Genomic DNA, 24,367 nt, shown 5'->3' on the forward strand with positions numbered 1-24,367 from the left:
CGATTCCGAATTTTAGATATCTGCCGTTTGATAGTTTCACTTTGTTGAGGGTATAATTGGGAGAGGGGCTTTACAGGTCTGATTGACTGAAATCTAATTCTAGTATTTCATGGGGAAAAATTAAAGATTGTTAGAGTAATAAGGAAAATAAGATATTAATGAAAAAATTATGTAAAACGCCATCATTTTTTTTTTTACTTTCTGTAAAAAGGTTAGGAAAGTATTGTTTCTTCCTAGAAGTCGCTAAAAATGTTAGTATATATGAGCTGTTATTTTTGAAAGTGGTATAAGTCCATTTTTCCATGTATAAGATATTTAAGGTTTTGCATTTGAATTAATTTAAAAATATTCGTAAACCTTAATCTATTCAAGTGATGTTATTAACACTATACACCTTTTAAATTTTATTATGAAATAATAATTATTACAATTCTTAAAAAAAATAAACGATTTTTTTAGCTCCAAATGGACTATACCACTTTCAAAAATAACATATTACAAGAAATAAAAACAGGAGTAAATATGAGTCCATATTTTTATAGACATTATAGCTTTTCTGAAATGGGTTTTTATGTAAAAAGTAATAATAGGAACAAACAGTAGGACTTGCGAAGGAGAACTAAATAAATTCAGTTTTTACTTACTTCTCATCATTTCATCGGAACAATAATACCGTTATCTTGTTAACAATGTTGTTTTTAATACACTAACACTAGATAAGAATATCTGCTAACGAGCAGCGTACACTGAAGTAGCAATAATCAAAAATAATTGCAATAAGAAAGTTGTTTGTTGACTTTATAAAAAAAATCGTACTCCATTGAATGTATGATTATAAATATGGAAAGAATGTGTCTATATCTTACTGAAATTACCATTAATTCATTTTTTTTTAAATTGGATTTATACCACTTTCAAAAATAACAGCTCATATGACATTCTCAGTGCTGCCAAAAGCTGATTGATATTTACTCTGAGGACTTAACAGAAATTCCTCTGCTGAGCTTCAGCCGTTTCATTCACATGTGGTTCAGTGAAATCATATATTTAGAAATACTGAGCTGTATACAATAAATGCATGTGAGGTATATTATATTAAGTATGCCTTTCCAATTGTAATCTTCGTTTTATTTATTTATTTACTTTTTTTTTTTTTAATTTTTTAACAATGTTGCAAACAGCTAAACGTTCATTTTCTGTTGCAATCATGGAAAAATCCTATCAGAATACCTGTGTAACAACTCAGGCTGGATGCCTTACGTTTTTTAAGAATAGAAGCAGATTAATTTTACTTATTATTAGTTTAGAGGATCCGATCGAAGACTACGAATGAAAAAAAAAATTGAGAAAACTTTTGAACCAAAAATTAGATGTACACAGAAATAAAACTAAAAACTTTATCTTTCTGTAACTTTTGTTTAAGTTCTATAATAATTAATTTAATTTTTTTTTTTTAAATTATGTTTTGAATTATATAAAAAAAAAAGAGTCAAGTATGCCTATTTTTTCTGGCGGGCTTCATGTCCAACTATCAAATTAGCTGTCATGGACGAAGTGGATTAGCAAATGTGCTTATAAATTTTGCATATTAACTATTAGATTAAATCCAAGGCCTAGACCGGAAATTGAACCCAGTACCATAATACATGCTTTGCGGGCCTCTAACTGATCGACTATTGTGGCGCGTTCGAATTACATAGATATGAGGCACCAATATCGTAAGAGATGCTTAGGACTGAGATTGTCTTAATTCACTCCTGCTTTTGACAAGAATTCCGATTGTTTTATTTTATTTTTTTGCAATTACAGAAGTGTATACCGGTATAATAACTAGTTTGGATTGAGATGATACCCATATTTTAGTGATGATGGTTAAATTAGTAATTGGTTGGATGTATAAATTTCTGTCTATGAGTAGTGAGAGACTTCCTCATATCTGTCATAATAAGCTGTATTAACTGTATTAAGTTATACAGTTGAAAAAAGTACTCCGCTTAAGGCTATCTCTATGTTAATAATTTTTTTAAGGGTTTCTTATTTAAATATGTAAAATTACTTAATACCTTGCGACTAATGGAGTGTATGATAAATTTAATTTATGTTTGCTTTTTATTTTATTTTAAATTTGGTCCTTTGCTATTGATTTTTCTAAAATGGACTATAATAATATTGTTTACTATCAACTCCTTTGTCATTGATGTATTTCTAGCGCAAACAAATGTTCTGACTGACTGGCGATATTAAGTTCAAGACAATTAAGATTAATAAATCAAAATTAAAAATATAAAGTAGGAAAAGAAACTGTCCACAAGGAATCTACTCGCAATTAATTTTAATTTTATGTTATTATCCCGATTATTATTTGCAGTTGGTTGATGTTATGTTAAGTCTAGAAATGCTTCGAGTTTAAAGGGTATTTACACCAGAAAATTTTAAATTGGACAAATACAGAGGGAGATACAGCAATTTAGTTGAATATATTATTGCCACATGTAGGACCAGAATATTAAATAAGCAAAATAATCCTCTGCCCACATTTAGTAGATAGATCCAACTACTTCACAGAATTTTCAAAATATTAAAACAGCACAAATAGCCACAGTAAAATTGTATTTCATACTTTCACTGTGAGTACAGTAATCACTCATTATTTGGTTTTTGTTGTTTTTTTTACGTTTGCTAAAGAAATAGTATTTAATTATATAACTGATTCTTTTTTCTTCTTCTTCTTCTTGAGTTTTTATTTGACTGGTTCTTTCAAAAGTCTGGTATTTTGACATGTGAGAAAAAATGTTGATCGAAAAAGAATAGTTAGAAAAAAAACAACTTTCCTTTGTTTATCTGAGGTATTTGAAGCTCTGTTAGCTGAGGTTATTAATATAATATATGGTAGGATTTAGGTTCACTCATTGCCTAATTTCTTAAGATATCCCTCTCAAGTAATAATGTAATGTGAATAATGCTAATGCATCGGAAGTGCGATTATGCGCAGTGGCTTCTTTCTACTATTCTAGGTAGCGCCTATGTGTTAATTTGAACTTTGGTTTAAAACTAATGATTCAAGATTGGCAAGGAATCGGTCAAATCAAAACAACAACTCTGTCATTTTTGCCAACGTTTCGACAAATATATTGTCTTCTTCAGGGCCTCGATATTACAAATACAAAAATACAAACAATTTAGAGAATCAGTAACATAGAAAATCATAATAAATCAGTAAAATAAAAATCAATAAAATAAAATACAATAAATTTTTTATAATTATTAAAACTTACGTGGCTATGCGGGTTTGTATGTGGGTTACAAACAAGTCTTCATTAACACCTCTACCGCAAAATTCACAAAATATGTTAAACTGTTTAAAATGTTCATCCTTTTTTTTAAATATACATCTCAATAGACATACCGGCTGACCATCCTTTATATAATGAATTATGTTCCTCCAAATGGAAACAAAGTTCATCATAGAATAGAAATGAAAGAGAATTTTTAACTTGAGTTTGAAATTGATCATTAACCTCATTATACAAAGCTATTTTAATACAAACATAGGTGTTTTTCCACCTAATCCCGACGACAGTTAATGAATCGAAATCAGTTAATTTCAAAAATAAAAAACACAAAGGGCTCAAACTTGATATTTAGTATCAGCTCATCTGATCAAAATTGGAAGTTCTTAATTTACTGCGTGAATTTTTCAGTTTTTTGCATTTTTCTTCAAATTTCATCTATGACAATCTACGATGATCTATCACTTTTCAAAAAGCTGTTTTTAGGGTAGGGTCTTTTTAATTTTTGGGGCAGTGGCCTCACACCTGTTTGCACCCTTACAGTCTGAGAATCTTCTACAATTCTTTATTGGGATATTCTGTGTAACTAGATGAAAATAGATACCTATAACAGTATAAAAACCTCACTAATTGTGTTGGTTTAGTTTTTAATAGGACGAAAAAATAACTGCCAGTTTCAGTCATGATAAATTTTATTATGCCGAGCTTTCGATCTAGGGACTAGGTCATCTTCAGGGCTGTGGAACATATTTACAAAATTTTTTACCTAATTTAAAATGTACTATTTTACATCATTAGAGTAAAATAGGGGTGTGTCTTCTGTCTTGTCTGTTCATGGTTTGATCCGTCTGTGTGATCCGTCTATGTGTCAGTCCATGAACAGAGAAGACAGAAGACACACCAACCCTCTAAATATGTAAAGTAGTACATTGTAAATTAGGTAAATAATTTTGTAAATTTCTTTACATTATACATATTCATTGTAATATAATTATTGTTAACACACTGTAAATATATTCCACAGCCCTGAAGGTGACCTAGTACCTTGTCGAAAGCTCAGCATAATAAAATTTATCATGATTGAAACTGGCAGCATTTTTTCATCCTATTGAAACTATGAATCAGTCAGTCACCAAAAATAATGAACAGTAATGAGTTTTTAATTAAATGCAATATAATTTTTGGTAATAAAATTGGTCAATAAGAAAGTACTAACCGCAGTGAATGAATGTTTTGTAAAGCCTGCGTAATTATTTTTTGCTCTATTCTTCTTTACAGCGAAGAGCCGTCATGTCACACCATTCCGATGATACAATGCTGATGCCCAGCAGTGACAGCTTTTGGGAACCTGGTAACTATAAAAGAACTACTAAAAGAATTGAAGATGGGTACAAACTGTGTACAGATCTGATTACATTAGTACAAGAAAGGGCGGATATAGAAAAAGCATACGCTAAAAGTTTGAAAAGTTGGTCTAGAAAATGGAATGATTTCATTGAAAAAGGTAAAAACATTTTTAGATTAAAAAAGAAAAATTAGATTTAAAAAAAAAATTCTTACAACACAGTTTGGTAATTTCATTTCTTTTTCTTCTCGGCGCTACAATCAATTACTAAGGGTCTTGGCGTCTACGATCTTGGTCCTCTCTGCATAATGGTGAAGTCTTCTATTTTTGAGGCAGACTTGAGCAATTTTTGCACGAATAACATCCACTTTGAGATTTTGTATATATAAAACTGACTTAAAGGCGGTGTTTGATTCCCTGGTCCATTGTAAACTTTGGAGTAAATTGTACAGCCTGGGAGCTAGTGCCGAACTAGTTAGAATAATAGCTTAACTGTAAGAATACGCCGCCATGAAGTTATGCCTGAACGTGGTTTGCACTATAGAAGAACTAAGTATTACAAGGGGGGGTGAAATACTTTGTATTTTATGTCTGACTTTGACTCATATTCAGAATTTGAGGTTTATGAGGTATCCAAATAGAGAGTAATTAGGCTATTGCATTTAATGTACGCTGACGATGTTATTTTGCTGGCGGACTCGTGGAGAGATGCTCAGAACAAATTAAATGAGTTAAATTCGTGCTGCGAAGTAAACATGCTAAATGTAAATATTGAAAAAACTAAAGCGGTGATATTCAGGCGCTCTCGTAGAATCAAAACAAACAGAACCCTTAGGATAAATGACGATCCAATAACGATCGCCAATAACAGGCGTTATGATCATAGCAATAAACATAACTGGGCTAGTTGTATTGCTGACTTGTTTGTGCAAGTTGGCGAGGACAAAAATAACATATTTAATGGTGAATATCTCAGGGTGCACAAGGAGGATATTTTGGCTAAATTTAAAAACTACTCGCTTTCTCTTGACATGAGTAAAATAATTAACTCAAAATACAATTGGACCTTTAGAAACTTATCTTCGTTCATCCCAGGAGAAAAATATGTGAAATTTGAGACAATCATAAATACAATTAGAATTTTAATACAATTAAGATAGGCCAATAAAACATTGTTAAGAATTAATCACGATGGAAATAAATATGTTATAAATAGTGAATTAACTTGTTTGAACTGTAATAGTAGAGAAATGGAAACTCTGTGCCATGTGATGTTTGCCTGCGTAAACAATTGAGAGCCAAATATATTGATAAACTCTTAAAACAAAATAAAAATCATGATTTATCCACTTTTTATAAAATCAATAGAGGAACTAAACTATATTTACTTCTATGTACTAAATATGTTAAAGTTAAGAAGTTTTTTATTAGAGGAGTATTGGCTGATTTTTTTTTTAAAGAATTATTTGATTTTTAATGTTTTTTGTACTTTATTTTAACAATATTAAACAAGTAGTAGGTAACTTTTTTGTTTCTATTAATCTAACAATATTTGTGATCTTTACTTATTCAATTAGGGCTACTTTGAAAAATTTTTTTTTTTATTGTTTTGTTTATTATTGTTATTATTTATTTTACTCATGTAAATGAGATTCCTTTATTTTGTTTTGTTATGGCTGTAATGCTAAAACAATATACAGGGTGAACCAGTAAGTATTGTCAATAGGCCTACTGCGTGTAGTACATCTAAAGTGGAGTTCAATGACGTATTGGCCAAGTTCATATTTTCCTCTGTTCTTGAGTGACGTCACTTTAAAGTTTTTTTCTAAAATCATTACTTTTTTCCAATAAAAATGTTATTACTCAGAAAGTTTTAGTCCGAATTCGATTCTGATGACATGGTTAGAAAGACAGATAAATTTCCTAAAAATTGACACCATTTTGAAGCATAAATTTTTCTCCAAACTGCCTTAATCTTCCACCGGAACCTAGGAAAATAAAAGTAATCGAAATTTTTAAGAAAACTCATTAGGCTCTTATGTGATCATTTTCAGACCTAGGTGCTGGCACTTTTTACAAAAGTTTTCTTGTCTAATGGGCTTTCAAACGGTATATCATTTTCCAGGATTCCTTTTCTCTTCGTATGAGAAATTGCGTTTGTTTTGCAAGAAAACGTGTTCACGAGCTTACAGCAGTGATATTGTATTGTGTTGTTTAATTCATTAAACTCTTGGGGATGGAGCTGTAGTCAATTTTTGAAGTAGATGGTCTTAAAATAAGGTAGTCTGAGGTTACTCATAAAAAAAAAAAAAAAAAAAAAAAAAAAACTAAACTTAAATATTTGACAAAATGTTAGATTTTGAAACTAAGCAAATTAGCCTTCGATTATAAAAATAGCACTTGTTTAAAATATTTTCTAACATTTTGTCAAATATTTCAGTTTAGATTTTTTTTTTTATATTATTTTTTTTTTTATGTGTAATAAGTAACCTTAGACTACCTTATTTTAAGACCATCTACTTCAAAAATTGACTACAGCTCCATCCCCAAGAGTTTAATGAATTAAACAACACAATACAATATCACTGCTGTAAGCTCGTGAACACGTTTTCTTGCAAAACAAACGCAATTTCTCATACGAAGATAAAAGGAATCCTGGAAAATGATATACCGTTTGAAAGCCCATTAGACAAGAAAACTTTTGTAAAAAGTGCCAGCACCTAGGTCTGAAAATGATCACATAAGAGCCTAATGAGTTTTCTTAAAAATTTCGATTACTTTTATTTTCCTAGGTTCCGGTGGAAGATTAAGGCAGTTTGGAGAAAAATTTATGCTTCAAAATGGTGTCAATTTTTAGGAAATTTATCTGTCTTTCTAACCATGTCATCAGAATCGAATTCGGACTAAAACTTTCTGAGTAATAACATTTTTATTGGAAAAAAATAATGATTTTAGAAAAAAACTTTAAAGTGACGTCACTCAAGAACAGAGGAAAATATGAACTTGGCCAATACGTCATTGAACTCCACTTTAGATGTACTACACGCAGTAGGCCTATTGACAATACTTACTGGTTCACCCTGTATACGAGGGTCGTTTGAAAAGTCCGTGCAAAGTCAGAGAGATAGCACCACTGGCGCGTATCGAGGTTATGTTTAGTTAGTAGCATCTCTTGGAAGAACACACACCAAGTTTCAGCCAGATCGGTCAATTTCTTTGTGTTTGGCATTCGTTTGAATCGAGGAAGTCGAGTGATTTTCAAAAAATGGACGAAAAAGAATTTCGTGTGTTGATTAAACACTACTTTATGAAAGGCAAAACGCCTGAGGAGACTAAAGAGAAGCTTGATAAACATTATGGTGACTCTGCACCTTCGATTAGAACAGTTTATAAGTGGTTTCAAAATTTTCGGAGTGGCCATATGGGCACAAGTGACGCTGAACGTTCTGGACGCCCTGTTGAGGTTACTACTCCAGAAATCATTGATAAAATCCATGATATGGTGATGGATGACAGAAGAGTGAAGGTGCGTGAGATTGCTAGTGCTGTGGGCATCTCGAATGAACGGGTACATAATATTTTGCATCAACATTTGGACATGACAAAGCTATCCGCAAGATGGGTGCCGCGATTGCTCACGCTTGACCAAAAACGAAATCGTGTGAAGTGTTGCAAGGACGGTTTGCAGCTGTTCCAGAAGGATCCGCAGGACTTTAAGCGTCGTTTCGTCACTGTGAATGAAACATGGATACATCACTACACTCTTAAGACCAAAGAACAATCTAAACAATGGGTTACCAAGGGGGAATCTGCGCCAAAAAAGGCGAAGACCGTTCCTTCGGCCGGAAAGATTATGGCGACTGTCTTTTGAGATTCGCAAGGAATAATCCTCATCGACTATCTGGAAAAGGGTAAAACTATTACAGGTGCATATTATTCATCGTTATTGGACCGTTTGAAAACCGAGCTGCAAGAAAAACGCCCACGATTGGCCCACAAAAAAGTCCTTTTCCATCACGACAACGCACCAGCTCACATCTCAGCAGTTGTGGTCGCAAAATTAATGGAAATAGGGTTCCAACTCGTTTCACATCCCCCCTATTCTCCAGACTTGGCTCCCTCGGACTACTATTTCTTCCCCAATATGAAGAAATAGCTGGCGGGAAAAAGATTTTATTCAAACGAGGAGGTGATTGCAGAAACGAATGGCTATTTTTCAGACTTGGACAAATCCTAATATTCGGAAGGGATCAACAAACTAGAGCAGCGTTGGACGAAGTGTATAAGCCTAAAAGGAGACTATGTTGAAAAATAAAAAAGGTTTAGCCCCAAAAATTAAGTAGTTTTTATTTTTGCACGGACTTTTCAAACGACCCTCGTATATATATCTATATATAAAACTGATAAAATGTTTTTTGACTTTATTTATAACTTTATTAAGAATAAAAACTATACAATGCAGATATATATACAAAGTATTTAAGTGATGACAACACCCCATCATCTATACTTACCGGGAGGAATCTAACGATTGAAGAAGATTAATGAGTTACAATGGTAATAATTGTCAGTACAAAGTCTTCTGTGCTCTAATTATTTTTTGTTTTAAGGACCTGAATATGGAACGACGGAAGCTGCTTGGAAAGGTGTACTTGTTGAAGCAGAAAGATTGTGCGATTTACACCATAAAGTTAAGGATTCCCTGTGCAATGAAGTTATTCATAACGTTAAATCATGGCAGAAGGATACATACCATAAAGTAAATGATTATATTGTTTGGATTGCTTTTATCTTCATCAAAATTATTATTATTCGGATGCTTGTGCCACTGAGTCGCAGGGGCGTAGGCTTTCTGACCTTCTATATAGAATGTCTATTTGTAATGCTAATCAGCTATTGGAGTAATGACTTTGGTTTGTTCTGAGGTTTGCTCTAGTGAAAAAGCGTTTGTGTTCAATGCTTAGTTGAGTCGTCTTTGGCAATGAAAAATATAATAAATTATTACAGTTTTGTAATAATTCTAGCGTACTGTTTTTCTCCATGGCCGAATCTCACTAACCTAAGTAAATTATTTTTACTCTACATCGTTAACGCTGTCTTCAGCAAAGGGTTAACCCACATCTTAGTATATCTATCCTCCTGGCGCGGATGGACTTTCCTACAAATATTACTATCTAATGCCCTCAATGGCAGAAACGATAATTACTTGACCAGCCAATTGTGACACCTCGAAGCACGTAGCTTGCTACGCTTCCTGCAACACCGATACGTTACAGACGCCCCCCAAGGAAGTTTTTCCACTACTACAATCTGAATATTGAATTGAAATGTCCTCGGCTTAGTAATTTAAAGATTCAGCACATCTGGCTTATCCGAAAGTTTTCTTTCCGTATGATCTTCCAGAGAATAAAATGCACATTTCGCTTTCTCTTCAAAGAATCATTTTATCAGCCTTCTTGTTATCATGCACTGCACTAGCTGTGAAGGACATGGGAACCGCTATGAATTCACCATTAAATTGCTTGCTGATTACTCCACTGAGGCATGAAGACAGAATATTTTTAACAAAACTTTATCCGTCATTTTTAATTTAATTTTTTTTTTTTTTAGCCTATTGCCTACCCATCGGTTTAAAACTTGATGCCATCTGTGTTCACTGTTTTAATTTCCAAACTGGCGATGTCTTCTTAAGCGCAAATGTTAAAATACATTTACATCTCATCAAAAATATTTCATTATTATTTTTTCCCATTTGCAGTCAATTATGCAGATTAAGGAACGAAAAGAAATTGAAGATGCGTTTAAGAAAGCCCAAAAACCTTGGGCAAAATTATTAGCCAAAGTAAATAAAGCAAAAAGTGATTATCATTCTGCTTGCAAAACTGAAAAGTCTGCATCTAATCAAGAACGAAATGCGAGCGGTGATAGTAGTATGTCCTTGGATCAGGTACAGTTTTTAATTTTATTTTATAATACCTCTTAGAGCAGTGTGTACCTACCTCACATGGTAATCTTGGAAATTTTAAAACGTTCGTTTTTTTTCTTTTAAGTTGAGATACTAACTTCACAAAGAATAAAACCATCATTTTTATTCGAAACATGTAAATTATTTGTAGGGCTAAAATTAATGGAAACGGCAACATAAGGATCTGTTTTATTACAAACAAAATATAAGAAAGCGCGAATGCTATCTCGTATAAATCCGATATTCTTATGAAAATTTAACAGACTTAATTTTAGAGTTAGCCAATAAGTATAATTTACTAAATTGTATAAATTAATTTTTTTTTAAATAATCATCAGTGGTTACTTAATTTACTGAACATGTTTACAAAACTGACTCGGTCTTAATAAGGAATATATATTTAAATATCGGAAGGAAGTGTAAAAAACATTGTGTTCTAATGAAAAAAATATTTGTTGAATATAAAATTAGTAAATTTAAAAGTATCAGAGATACAAAAAAAATATTGGTTCGTTTTTTCATCATGGTCTTTGACTCGTTCATTTAAAACCGCTAATTTTCGATTTGCTAAAAGTTGCAATATTTTAAAAATTTGTTAAACCAGTGGTAGTCAACCTGGTCTCTACAGCCCTTGTAGTTGGCGTACCAGCATTCATAGAGGGCGATAGGGATTTTGTCTGATACTGAAGTACTTTCTTTCTTTTTTTCTTTTTTTATTAAATTGACTTTTTAAAAAAGTTGAAATAAATATATTTTAAAGTATTGTTTAAAAAATTTTCATGGCATTATCTAAAAACATATTTATTAGATTTAATAAAATTCTTTTGTGCTTATAGTGTAGATATGGTCCCCTCTACTTACATTGATGTGGTGCACTCTTGTTTTTAAAAATATTTATTAAAATATATTGTAATATAAATTAAACCTATACTTCCGGGAGTGATTGTAACGCTGCTTACGATGTCCAATGTAACATGGCATATTGCAGTTCCCTTGTCATAAAAAGTATACCAATTTAGGTATATGTAGGCTCAAACCATCAGGGTGAACTAAATAATGAGTAAAATTAAATTTTATCAGAAAATATGTCAATTAAATTTATCATCTTGATGTGGGAGAAATTTATGTGAGTGTTTCAGATCAGACTTTGTAGTTTAACCATTTAATGTTGCTAATTATTAAAAACTAACATCTGTTGGGTTTTATTTTGTAGATCAAAAAAATGCAAGATCGTGTGAGTAAGACGAAAGAGGATGTACAGCGCTGCAAAGAGAAATATGAAACAGCACTACAAGAATTAAACAGTTATAATCCAAAATATATGGAAGATATGTCCGTTGTTTTTGATAAATGCCAAACACTTGAAGCTGATCGTTTACAGTTCTTTAAAGAAATATTATTTTCTTTACATCGATGTTTGAACATTTCGCATGACCCGTTGTAAGTATACTTTTTTTATTAGAGAAAGTAGGAGAAATGAAGTTAGTATGGTTATAACATCTTTATATTTGGACCAAATTTGGTGTTTACGAATGTAGACTTGAGTTGATAGAAAAGAGTTTATTACAACAGAAAACGCAAATACATTCATTCATCATTTATAAAAAAAATATATTCATCTCATACATATGGAACTTCCTCTGTCGAGATCTGTTGTTACTAAAATTCTATCTGAAGAAAATTGGTCGACCGGAATTGCAACTAAACGTCTTATTTATTTTCTCTTTTTACTAGTAACAGAATTATTCGCCAATTTATTAAATTTTCTAAATTTAGTTTTTCATCAAAATTATATCTTTTGCGCACCGCCCGATTGACAGAAGTTGCTTTTAAAAAATGGTGTGTGTGCGTGTGAGAGAGAGAGGGAGAGAGAGAAAACGAAATACCTCAAAACAAAAAATTACGCGAAACTTACCTTTATTTTATGTTTGGTTATCAAATAAATCTTAATTAAAATCCGCCAAATGGAAATAGCTGGATGGGGGGGGGGGTTGTTCCTGAGTTAAAAGCTCGTTATAGACATACTATTTCTACAAAAACAATGGCACCGAGGACTTAACTTCCCTAAAAAATGTTGACATTTTTGTGTGACAAGGGATATACATGAAAAAAATAATAATTAATTGTTTTTGCATGTTGTTTAATTTTTTTTTTATTATCTCATTTTTTGTTAGGTCACATATTGGTGATTGTATTTTAGGACACCTGCACGATGCGTAAATTCAGTTTTCTAAATTTAGAAAAAAAAAATGAGAATTGTAAGAGAAAGTCGTGCGAGTGTTTCACATTAGGTTTTTTCTAGATTTTCCGCGAGTTTCTCTATAAATTAATTCACGGTATTTCATTAAATTTGATATACTAACTCACATTTGTAAGCTTTTTCAATTTTTGTTGAATAATTTTTTTAAATCTTCCTACTAAAGTCCTCGATTTAGGGGACTTCTTGTTATTGGTTTTATTTTATCAAACTAATTGGAGTTAAACAAGCCAATTTTCAAGAAAATTTGGCCACAGAAATTGCAATAAAAGAAAGTTATGTGAGTGTATCACACTGCAATTTTTGTTTGAATAGGTTGCCGCAAATATATGAGGAATTTTACCATACTGTAAACAATGCAGACCATGAGAAGGATTTAAAGTGGTGGTCAAACAATCATGGCGTGAATATGGCTATGAACTGGCCCCAGTTCGAGGTAAATAATTATAACTATTATAATTTACGCTTAAATATTTGAATTTTCTACTTTTATAATCAGTTAACCTTTTACCTTTATAATTGTCTTAGAATATCAGTTACAAAGAATGGTCAGTTTAATTTCTTTGTGCTTTTACCAAATATTTTTTATGGTTATACTACAAAGTATTCTGCCTGCATGAAGCAGTCTCGAACGTATTCTTCTTTCTTTTTTTATATTTATATATTTTTTATTCCAAATTACTGGCTTTAATGTGGGACCAACAGTGAACAAATATACCATGCAAATAATGTCGTGTTTAATTGATGTCACATTAACCGAACTACCTTCTTTTATTGTTGTTGTTTTGTTTTCTTAAATGTAGCTTTGTTTGTAGCTTCCCTGGTAAATTAAACTCGGCTGCCAGGCGCCACGGTAGCCGAGCAGTTAGAGGCGAGTCTTGTAAAGCTAATATGTATTGTGGTACTGGTTTCGATTCCCCGGTCTTAGGCCTAGTATTTTATTTAATGGTTAATAAAAGAAATTTACAGTAAAGTATGTTTGCTAGTCACCTCCGTCCACGACACCTAATTGGTAGTTGGACGTAAAGCCCGCCTGAAAAAATAGGCAGTTACTTTACTTTACTTAAACTCGGCTGCCAAAGTAAGAACCTCCTACTTACTTGGACTATGAGATTAGAGACTATGAAGGAAATACGTAACTGGGCAATTCTCTGCCCTGCCATTCTCAAAACTTCCTCACGTCCGTCTACTGCTGGATCGATTTTCATCTCAGAAAAAGTTTCTTCTCGAAGTTGATCTATTCAAATGAGCAAAAATTCTTGTCGTACTGTTCGACTATTTTCTGTAATTGCAGACATTATGCTGAGACCGACAGTGCATCAAGAAGAGCTACGGGCCCCAATGACCTCAGATGTTGCACCTTAAAACCAAAGTGCTGCAAAATTTTTTGAATTTTTTTCAGTTTTGTACGAGCATTGCTTGTTAGAACTAAACTTGTTGCGCTGGGAATAAAGCAAGATAAATGACCGTTTTTCAGTACATTCTTTATAGCTGTTGGCAACTCAGGTTCATGGAAAGTCTATTTTAATATAATCAAATAAAGTTTCATACGTACACTCTGTTTCATATGTCTGATGGTCAGATGCTAATTTGGGCCAAACGAAACTGCTATGCCATTGTGTTCGCGTTTAACATTCCATGCAATATCCTAATCCCGAAATTAAGCACCATGAATAAAAGTCCAAAATTTATTTGTTTAGCCGATCTTGTTAATAGCAGCAAATAGGTGTTATCGTTCAAATTTAATTATATGAATCATAAAAATTAAAACAAAATGCATTAGATGAGCAATATTTTATTTTGATTATTTTGTTTATGCATGCTGTTTGGCTAGCGTGTTTGTTATGCATGTATATGTTGTTAATGTTTGTACATTAGGATTATACTGAGGAGTTTCGGGATATAGCTAAGGGCAAGTCAAAGGATTCTATACCAGCCGGCAGTATCACACTGATCAACCAGCGACCTGTTGGAGAGGATTTAAGTGTAAAGTATTATTTATTTATTTGTTAAATAATTAAAAAATGATTATTATTGCAAAGAATATTACGGTTTCCTCAAAAAATAGACAATCTAGAAGAAACATTCACACGATTTAATCTTTCTTGACTTCTTGTACAATATGTATGTATAACATTTCTTATTCATTTTAAGTTGTAACTTTTCATCATTTGGAATTTTACTAAATGTTATTTGCGCTTTCCTAAATTATGATTTCTCCAAACAATAAAAATACAAATAAATAAATAAAATAAAACATTTCTAGAACAAGCTAAACATTACTGCAAATTTAATAATCAATAGATGAATTTTTCCTTACTAAAGTTAGGTCTGTGGTGTCAATTTTTAGAAGAGAATGCTAGTTCCTGGTCAAATCCAAAATATTATTGCATATAACTACAATACGTCAGCCTCATTATTTTTTTAACAGGCCAAAATTTCTTCGTCGAAAAAGCAATTTGTTTCTACAGCTCTTGTAAAAGCCTTTCCTGAGAAGAGACCGTTTGTGCACAAGATTTTTTACTGCTTCTTTTCTGCTCTGACGTATCTTCCTCTCTTCAGTCTTGCTGTTGGTTGGTATTTTAGGTTTTAAAAATGTAAACCAAGTCCTGGATATCCACAAACATTTTGAAATGTCACAAAATCCGATCAAGCTTACGTTTTAATACGGCCGCCAAAACGAATGGTATCTCATTTCGTCCAGATTCTCGCTTCATTCCTCGCTAGCCCTCTGAAAATTTGCTTTTAAACAGTCACAAAAAGAGTTGAGAACAGAGGATCTTCTTTTGTTATACCTCGCTTTACTGGAAGGAGTTACCTCTGGTTTCTCAGTGATGGAAGGAATAGTAGATTTAGAAGATATTTGTTTAGGACTTAGAAGAATGTTAAGATTGATTTTCACTTTAGGGAACGGTGATGACCTATAGTGTTTCATAACCATAAATTTTTTCTCAATGGTACGGATTTATTGTCGGATTGTCGGGATGTATGTTATAAAAAAGCATTTGGAGAAAATTGCAATAAGAAAGCCATGTGTTTCATACTAGTTTTTTTTTTTTTTTTTATTTTTTTATTTATTTATTAATATCTCAGGTAAGTGACTGGTTTATAGCAATCATGGAAGTTAGTAGCTTCACCTTGGAACTGCGAACGAATAAGTACATTCTGCATGAGAGGATAGAGTCCTTTTTAATTGTTCGTGAATGAACAATGAGTGCATGAACACAGCATGATCATGAATGAAAAATGAGAGTTTATGAAAGGAGGGTAAATTCATCAAGAGAAATTAACTATTGTATAATTCTGGTTAAAGTGGTGTCTTATTCCATCAACATCTAGTCTATAATTTCTTAGAAGAAAATTTCCAAGAATTACTGGAAGATGTTCCTCTTGATTTGAAGAGAATGTGGGTCAGCAGGTCGGTTGTCCAGCCCACTTGCAGAAAGAAGTACAGAAAATTCAGAATGTCCGCTGCGCCCATTTCCGCTATTTATTAAGGTGCTAATCTTAATATTTCAAATGGAAACTCCGACTTTACATATTTGTTCCAGGCTAACATTGTTAGCCTAAACACGCTCCTAGCAATCTAAAGGGATTAATCTAGAGGGCGATGAAGTCACTGCATAGGTGACCAACAACTGATCTAGTGATTAAGGAACGTACAGTTGAGCGATTCCCGAACAACATCCATTTATGGAATAGGCGTCCCTACAGGGCGTCGTGTTGAAACAACTTTTGAAGCCAAATTGTCTAAAGAATTACCATGCTGAGTTAACCAAGAATGATTGAATTTATTGGTTCAATGGTTCGGTTAATCGAAGGAAATTAAAATGCCCAACTACATTAAGGTTATCTTTTTAGAATTATTGTCCAGTAAACATGGCACCAATTAACCCATCCTAAACATTTATTGGGGGAAAAAACTTACGATGACTAGCGTAAGTGTCGTACATATCCTCTTCGCCGTGTTCCTAAATTATTTGTTACTATAGTTTCCCAACGTCAAATCAAAGAGCCAAAGACAAATTGACTCTCAAGGGAGTAACACGTCGTTCACCTGGAAATTCGATCGATAAGCTTCATCACGTGTGAGAAATCTGTGCACTACATGCCGACGACATTAGACAATTTCGTCCTTTCAAAGGGAACTTGTAGATTTGATTGAAAATAAAATACTAAAGAATGTCCATCTCATAATTAAAATTCTTTATTGGCTTACCTGCATTCCAGCGTGGGCAACAGAACCTGTGTCCGTAAAACCTCCCACATCACGTAAAATTGTGAAACAAGTTGGGGGAACTTTTCATTGAAACAGCAACAAATAATTTCGACTACATACGATGAAAATGGCGAATATTGCGACTTTTTTTTTGAGGGGGAGTGTAAGTACCGTGGTGGCATAGTGTTACGTATTAATTGATGTCATCATTTACTTGATAAGTTAGTCAGTTCAACGTTCTAACCAAAAAACTTAATTAAAAATTAAAACAAGGAAAGAGGAGAGGAAAAAAAAATTACGCAAGGGACAGAACCATTTCTACGAATAGTTCTGCTTTTAAATAGTTCAAGTCTCCGCTACTACTTTGTCCGATTTTCATGTTTTAGGCTAATTTTGTATAAAATAAAATTAATAGTTAGAGTTTCTATAAACATAGAAACAATAAGTTAGCACCAATTTGGGTAAATTTGTTTTGATAATATTTCAGTTTGAACACGTCATTTTAAAAAAAATTATTCATCCGCTTTTTTCTAATTTGAAGATACTAACTGTATAGTACGTAAATCATCACTTTGAGAATCTGTTCCGTCGAATCCAGTTGCATTAGTAACTACTACATGAACACAAGATAGGGAAGAAGATAGTGATGCTATCTGATAATATAGAAGCGATGATAATGTACACTTTTGTTTAGTCCTTCAAGTTTTAGATTTAAATTGTAGTAATTGCAAACATAAAAGTGAATGTTTCAAGACAGATTTTTTTACTTTCTGAACAGGAATATCCATCAGTGGTTAATAATAAAGGATGTCAAAGAAAAGCGGTTTCAGGCAACCAAATAACCAACGCTCAGTTGAATGAAAATACTGAAAGAAAAGGTGACGCACAGAAATCACCTGAGAACAAATTACCCTCAGTGATACCCAGCAATTCATCTCTGTAAGTTTGCCCATATTTTCAAAATTTTACAGTAGTCATACCCAGGCAAATAAATATGTAAAAATATGGCGTTATCTGTTACGAAAAATTGGTCTGTTTGTGGTCAGCAGCGCACAAAAAGTTGGAAGGACTGACCGTTCAATTTTGTTATTTCGTTTAGATGCCATTGATCAGATAATAAAACAACGGAAATGGACCATCGAAGCCTTTACTGAGTGGATTTCATATCCGGAGTGCTGTCTTCTCGAAAACGGCTCTAACAAATTTTTTTTTAAACGTTGCGTTGAATTCAGTAAACTGCGGTTTTACGTTCAACCTTTGTTTTGTTATTTATTTTTCGAACAAGGCTTCTAAAGGGGTTTTCTTTAAACTTCATATATTCACTTATTTTTTTAAATATTTTATAAAAGGAAAGGGAGCACAGCTAAAACATGGGAGAGGGTGAGGAAAGTGGTAGCCTGGCATCTTTCCAAAAGGGGTGAACAATTAAAAAAATAACAATTATACTTTTACGTTTTGTAACGTTCTTCAAACAATTTAAACAAATAATTAACAAAAATAATAAAAAATGAAAATTTGAAGCAGAGAAATAGGTGACAAAAAAGAATGTCCAATGGAAAGAGCGAGTGGAAAATGAAAATATATACTTTAATTAATCATAAAAGTTTGAACTTTGTGTAATGAAAGTTTATGGCGAGTCTTTGGTTTCTACCAGGTTATGTACTAGTTTGTCTTTTTTAAGTTAGTCTACTACAATTGTTTATTAATTTTTCAGAAATGGAACAAAAGAAACAAGTGAGCAGAATCCTTTCGATGAAGAAGAATGGGACGAAGGAGTTGAAGCACTGGTAGATAATGGTGAGCCGGGCATTCCTGTCAGAGCACTATATGATTACGAAGGCGCTGAAAGTGATGAGTTATCATTTAAACAAGGTTTATTTAAGTTATTATTTTTATAAAAAAATATTTCCTTGGCCCATTCCATAATAGAGCTCGAGTATTCTTCGTAGGCAATTTTGAATTCTGGCAATAAACTTCTTGCTCCTAAAGTGGTCAGTTTATATATCTCCTTAACAAAAACTTACAGTTTAAAAAGTTATGTATAAGGGTTGATTAAACGCCAAAAGGTACACAAATCAGCAAGTACCCAACATTTCATTCAAGCTTAGTTGATATAATTTAAGTAATTTTGCTGCATTAACTTTTCCTTCACATTTTTTAGAATTTATTATCGTAGATGTCACAGACCCTTATGCTGGCCAGTTCGTTCATAATATTATTTGGTTATAATTATGATAAAATGTATATTATATCTTCGTTTTTAAATAGGTACTTTATTTTAACTCTATTCCAAATTATTCTTCTGATTTATCTTTAATATGCCCTTTATTCTGAAGTTGCCACATCTTATACATACATGTTAAAGTAGAAAAAGACAAAGTTAGAGTCGGCTACTGTTTAAATTTGAATCACGGAGGATTTAAAACAATATTTCAGTCTTGAATTCGTCTTACCGAAATATTCGTGAGCACAAATAACACACAGTTAATAACAAGTAGATTATTCAACAACAATTATTCATTTCTCAATTGTAATTTAATTTAGTCCCCCTAATTTTACTTATAGTAAAATACTGGAATAATTAGCTGTCCTAAAAATATGCATATCTTATTCATTTTACATTACATGTATACAACATTGTGGGATGAATACCTATATTGAGAATGTAATTGAAGAAAACTATATTATTTGCGATAAAGCCAGATAATTATTACCTATTATTATAAACGTTTGACTACTACATAAAATGACAATTACTTTAATCGAAGAATAAACTTAAACAGACGATTTTTATTAAAAATAAAATAATCGAAATCATTGATGTATGTTGGTGTAAGCATTTTTTTAAAAAAGTTTTTAAATTTTGTAGCCTCGTAATTTTTTTAATTTTTTATACCGTTTTCTTTTTAACATGTAATTGATTATTATAGATTAATAGATATTAAAGTCAATCTACAGTGCTACTTGAACAAATATTTTGTAGATGAAAATGGCCAGCATAAGGGTCTGTGACATCTACGATAATAAATTCTAAAAAATGTGAAGGAAAAGTTAATGCAGCAAAATTACTTAAATTATATCAACTAAGCTTGAATGAAATGTTGGGTACTTGCTGATTTGTGTACCTTTTGGCGTTTAATCAACCCTTATACTTAACTTTTTAAACTGTAAGTTTTTGTTAAGGAGATTTTTGTACCTTTTGGATAGATTTTCCTTTTTGTCTATTTTTTGTGTACCTTTTGGCGTTTAATCAACCCTTATACTTAACTTTTTAAACTGTAAGTTTTTGTTAAGGAGATTTTTGTACCTTTTGGATAGATTTTCCTTTTTGTCTATTTGGAATGTTACATATCTGCTTTACAGATTTTTTTAAAATTTGGAATAAGCAATTCTATCATTATAACCTGATAAGGTGTTAAGTAGGAACCGTAACTACCACTGGAGAGATCTTTTTAAAGAATGATTATAGTTGCGGTCCCCAAACCATCCTCAATAACAATTTTTTTGAGAAAGCCTTTTTATATAAAATAGGAAGGTATTTGTACGTAAAAAGCAAATTTAAACTGCGATTTCAGGCCTTCCTTTTAAGAGGAGTAAGAAAAATAAACGGGCGATTACAGTACTTCTCCCTAAAAGGCAAAGATTTTGAATCGAACAACAATTCATTAATGTAAATAGGTTCACCCATTGATAATTTTAACGATTGCAGTACTTCCTCTTAGTAGGTGTAAGAGCATGATGGCACTTCACAGTCATGTAGAGGAGCTTTAATCACTTCTTCGTGCTAAATTTTATCAAAATCGGACAAAGCGTTATAGAAATATTGGTAATAATAGTTTTAGAAACGGCCTTACTTTGGTGGGCAAACTCCCCTCCATATGAGGCATAGCGACGAGACTTTTAAAGTGCAAATCTGTACAAAATTTCGATTCGAATGACACTTCATTCATGAAAATCAGTTCACGTGTCGATAATTTGAAACGATTGCTATACTTCCCCTTAACTAGTGTAAGAGCAGATCGTCGCTTTAATGTTACGTAGGGGAGCCCTAACCCTATCATCCTACCAAATTTTATCAAAATCGGGCTAAGATTTACAGAGTAATTAGTAATAATAATTTTGGAGGGGGCCTTACATAAAGGGGGCTAACTCCTCTCCCATTCGGTGTACAGCGTCGAGATCCCCAAAAGGCACATCTACATAAAATTCCGAATCGAATGACACCTCATTCATGAAAATCGGTTCGCGCGTTTAGGCGCTACGCAGTTTACAAAAAAGGTAACAACAACAACAACAACAACAAGAAGAAGAAGAAGAAGAAGAAGAAGAACAACAACAACAACAATTTCTGAAAAAGCCGTTTTTGCTCATTTTCAGCAACTTTTTTCTCGAAACCTATAAGATCTGGGTTGTTGCAAAAAAATTACAGTCATAAAGGAGGGTTTGCCCTTTATTTTAAAGAAAATTTGGGAATTTTATCTTTAGTAGATCCTTAACAAAAACTTACAGTTTAAAATGTTAAGTATAAGGGTTGATTAAACGCCAAAAGGTACACAAATCAGCGAGTACCCAACATTTCATTAATACCTCATTAATATTTAAGTAATTCTACTGCATTAATTTTCATTAATAAGTTATTTTTTAGATTTTATTAGATATCACAGACCCTTATGCTGGCCATTTTCGTCTACAAAATATATGTTCAAGTAGCACTGTAGATTGACTGTAATATCTAGTTATTTATAATAATCAAACTATTAATTACAGGTTAAAAAGAAAAACGTTATAAAAAATAAAATAAAAATATGAGGCTAAAAAATTCAAAACCTTGTTTAAAAAAATGCTTACACCAACAAACATCAATGATTTTGTTTATTTTATTTATTTATTTTTATTTCTTAAATAAAAATCGTCGGTTTAAGTTCATTCTTCGATTAAAGTAATTGTTATTTTATGAAGTAGTCAAACGTTTATAATAATAGGTAATAATTATCTGGCTTTATCGCAAATAATATAGTTTTCTTCAATTACATTCTCTATCTAGGTGTTCTTCCCACAATGTTGTATATATGTAATATAAAGTAAATAAGATATGCATATATTTTGGACAGCTAATTATTCCAGTATTTTACTATAAGTAAAATTAGGGGGACTAAATTAAATTACAATAGAGAAATGAATAATTATTGTTTAATAATCTACTTGTTATTAACTGTGTGTTAATTGTGCTCACGAATATTTCGGTAAGACGAATTCAAGACAGTAGCCTACTCTAACTTTGTCTTTTTCTACTTTAACATGCATGTACGTATATGTGATTTATCATAATTATAACAAAAAAATAATATAAATGAAGTGGCCAGCATAAGGGTCTGTGATATCTAATAAAATCTAAAAAATAACTTATTAATGAAAATTAATGCAGTAGAATTACTTAAATATTAATGAGGTATTAATGAAATGTTGGGTACTCGCTGATTTGTGTACCTTTTGGCGTTTAATCAACCCTTATACTTAACATTTTAAACTGTAAGTTTTTGTTAAGGAGATTTTTGTACCTTTTGGATAGATTTTCCTTTTTGTCTATTTTACAATGTTACATATCTGCTTTACAGATTTTTTTAAAATTTGGAATAAGCAATTCTATCATTATAACCTGATAAGGTGTTAACTACCACTGGAGAGATCTTTTTAAAAAATGATTGTAGTTGCGGCTCCCAAACCATCCTCAATAACAATTTTTTTGAGAAAGCGTTTTGAATAACATAGGAAGGTATTTGTACGTAAATAGCAAAATTAAACTGCGATTTCAGTACTTCCTTTTAAGAGGAGTAAGAAAAATAAACTAGGATTGCAGTACTTCTCCCTAAAAGGCAAAGAGGCAAAGATTTTTTAATCGAACAATTCATTGATTTAAATCGGTTCACTCATTGATAATTTAAACGATTGCAGTACTTCCTCTTAGTAGGAGCAAGAGAATCAGCAACGTAGAGGAGCTTTAACCACTTATTCGAGCTGAATTTTATCAAAATCGGACTAAGCGTTATAGAAATATTGGTAATAATAGTTTTAGAAAGGGCCTTATTTGGGTGGGGCAAACTCCCCTCCTTATGAGGCACGGTGCCGAGACTTTTAAAGTGCAAATCTGTAAAAAATTTCGATTCGAATGACACTTCATTCATAAAAATCGGTTCACGTGTCGATAATTTGAAACGATTGCTATACTTCCCCTTAACAAGTGTAAGAGCTGATCGCCGCTTTAATGTTACGTAGGGGAGCCCTAACCCTATCATCCTAACAAATTTTATCAAAATCGGGCCAAGATTTACAGAGTAATTAGTAATAATAATTTTGGAGGGGGCCTTACATAAAGGGGGCTAACTCCTCTCCCATTCGATGTACAGCGTCGGGACCCCCAAAAGGCACATCTACATAAAATATTGAATCGAATGACACCTCATTCATGAAAATCGGTTCACGCGTTTTGGCGCTACGTTGTTTACAAAAAAGGTAACAACAAGAACAACAAGAACAACAAGAAGAACAAGAACATTTTTTGAAAAAGCCGTTTTTGCTCATTTTCGGCAACTTTTTTCTCGAAACCTATTAGATCTGGGTTGTTGCAAAAAAATTACAGTTATAAAGGAGGGTTTGGAGTAAGATTTAAAGAAAATTTGGGAATTTTATCTTTTATAGAAAAAGAGAAAAAAATTGTCAAAGTTGGGTGTTTTTCAACGTTACGCTTTTTCGTGCAGTTTTTGATGGTCAACCCTTATACAACTGTCCTACCGGACAGTTTTAAAAAAGAGAAAAAAATTGTCAAAGTTGGGTGTTTTTTAACGTTACGCTTTTTCGTGCACTTTTTGACGATCAACCCTTATACAACTGTCCTATTTTTGATTGCAGGCTGCTTGAAAATTTTCGCCTTTCTTTAGTTCGGGCTATGCTGTTAAATAACTTGGAATTGAATCACTTGTCACTGCTGCATACCGAAATTCTACCGTTATTTGTAAAATTTGTAAATAACATCAATTTTGATAAATTGTAAATTAAGTCAATCGACCCAAAAGTAAATTAACATTTTCATTTTATTATTTAATTAATTTTACTAATTTAATTATTTTATTTAATTATATTAATTTCAATTCTATTTCGGTTCATTCTGTAATTGTTTCAAGTTTCTATATATTTTTGCATTATTTCATTTTAATTTAGCTACTTTTATCATTTGATTATTTTAAGTGCAGTTTTCTAATTTTATTATTTATCTTTCTTTTCTTTATTTTGATTA

The 24,367-nt window shown here is 32.0% G+C and overlaps 1 protein-coding gene across 3 annotated transcripts in view; it reads left to right on the forward strand.

The window, feature by feature from the left end:
- Positions 1-24,367, forward strand: part of Synd (protein kinase C and casein kinase substrate in neurons protein Synd) — a 40,827-nt gene that overhangs the window by 14,967 nt on the left and 1,493 nt on the right. For 2 of the 3 annotated variants that reach the window (XM_074138476.1, XM_074138477.1), the window contains 8 exons: positions 4,569-4,794; positions 9,246-9,394; positions 10,394-10,582; positions 11,814-12,040; positions 13,173-13,293; positions 14,736-14,843; positions 17,855-18,015; positions 18,791-18,948. In XM_074138476.1, coding sequence (XP_073994577.1) covers positions 4,581-4,794; positions 9,246-9,394; positions 10,394-10,582; positions 11,814-12,040; positions 13,173-13,293; positions 14,736-14,843; positions 17,855-18,015; positions 18,791-18,948 — 1,327 coding nt within the window. In that variant the 5' untranslated portion in view covers positions 4,569-4,580. The remainder of the gene's footprint in view (positions 1-4,568; positions 4,795-9,245; positions 9,395-10,393; positions 10,583-11,813; positions 12,041-13,172; positions 13,294-14,735; positions 14,844-17,854; positions 18,016-18,790; positions 18,949-24,367) is intronic. The other variant, XM_074138478.1, reaches the window with a different exon arrangement.

The sequence above is a fragment of the Rhodnius prolixus genome, unplaced genomic scaffold (assembly GCF_049639745.1).
Source record: "Rhodnius prolixus isolate KJV_2025 unplaced genomic scaffold, Rpr scaffold_11, whole genome shotgun sequence".
Classification (NCBI taxonomy): Eukaryota; Metazoa; Arthropoda; class Insecta; order Hemiptera; family Reduviidae; genus Rhodnius; species Rhodnius prolixus.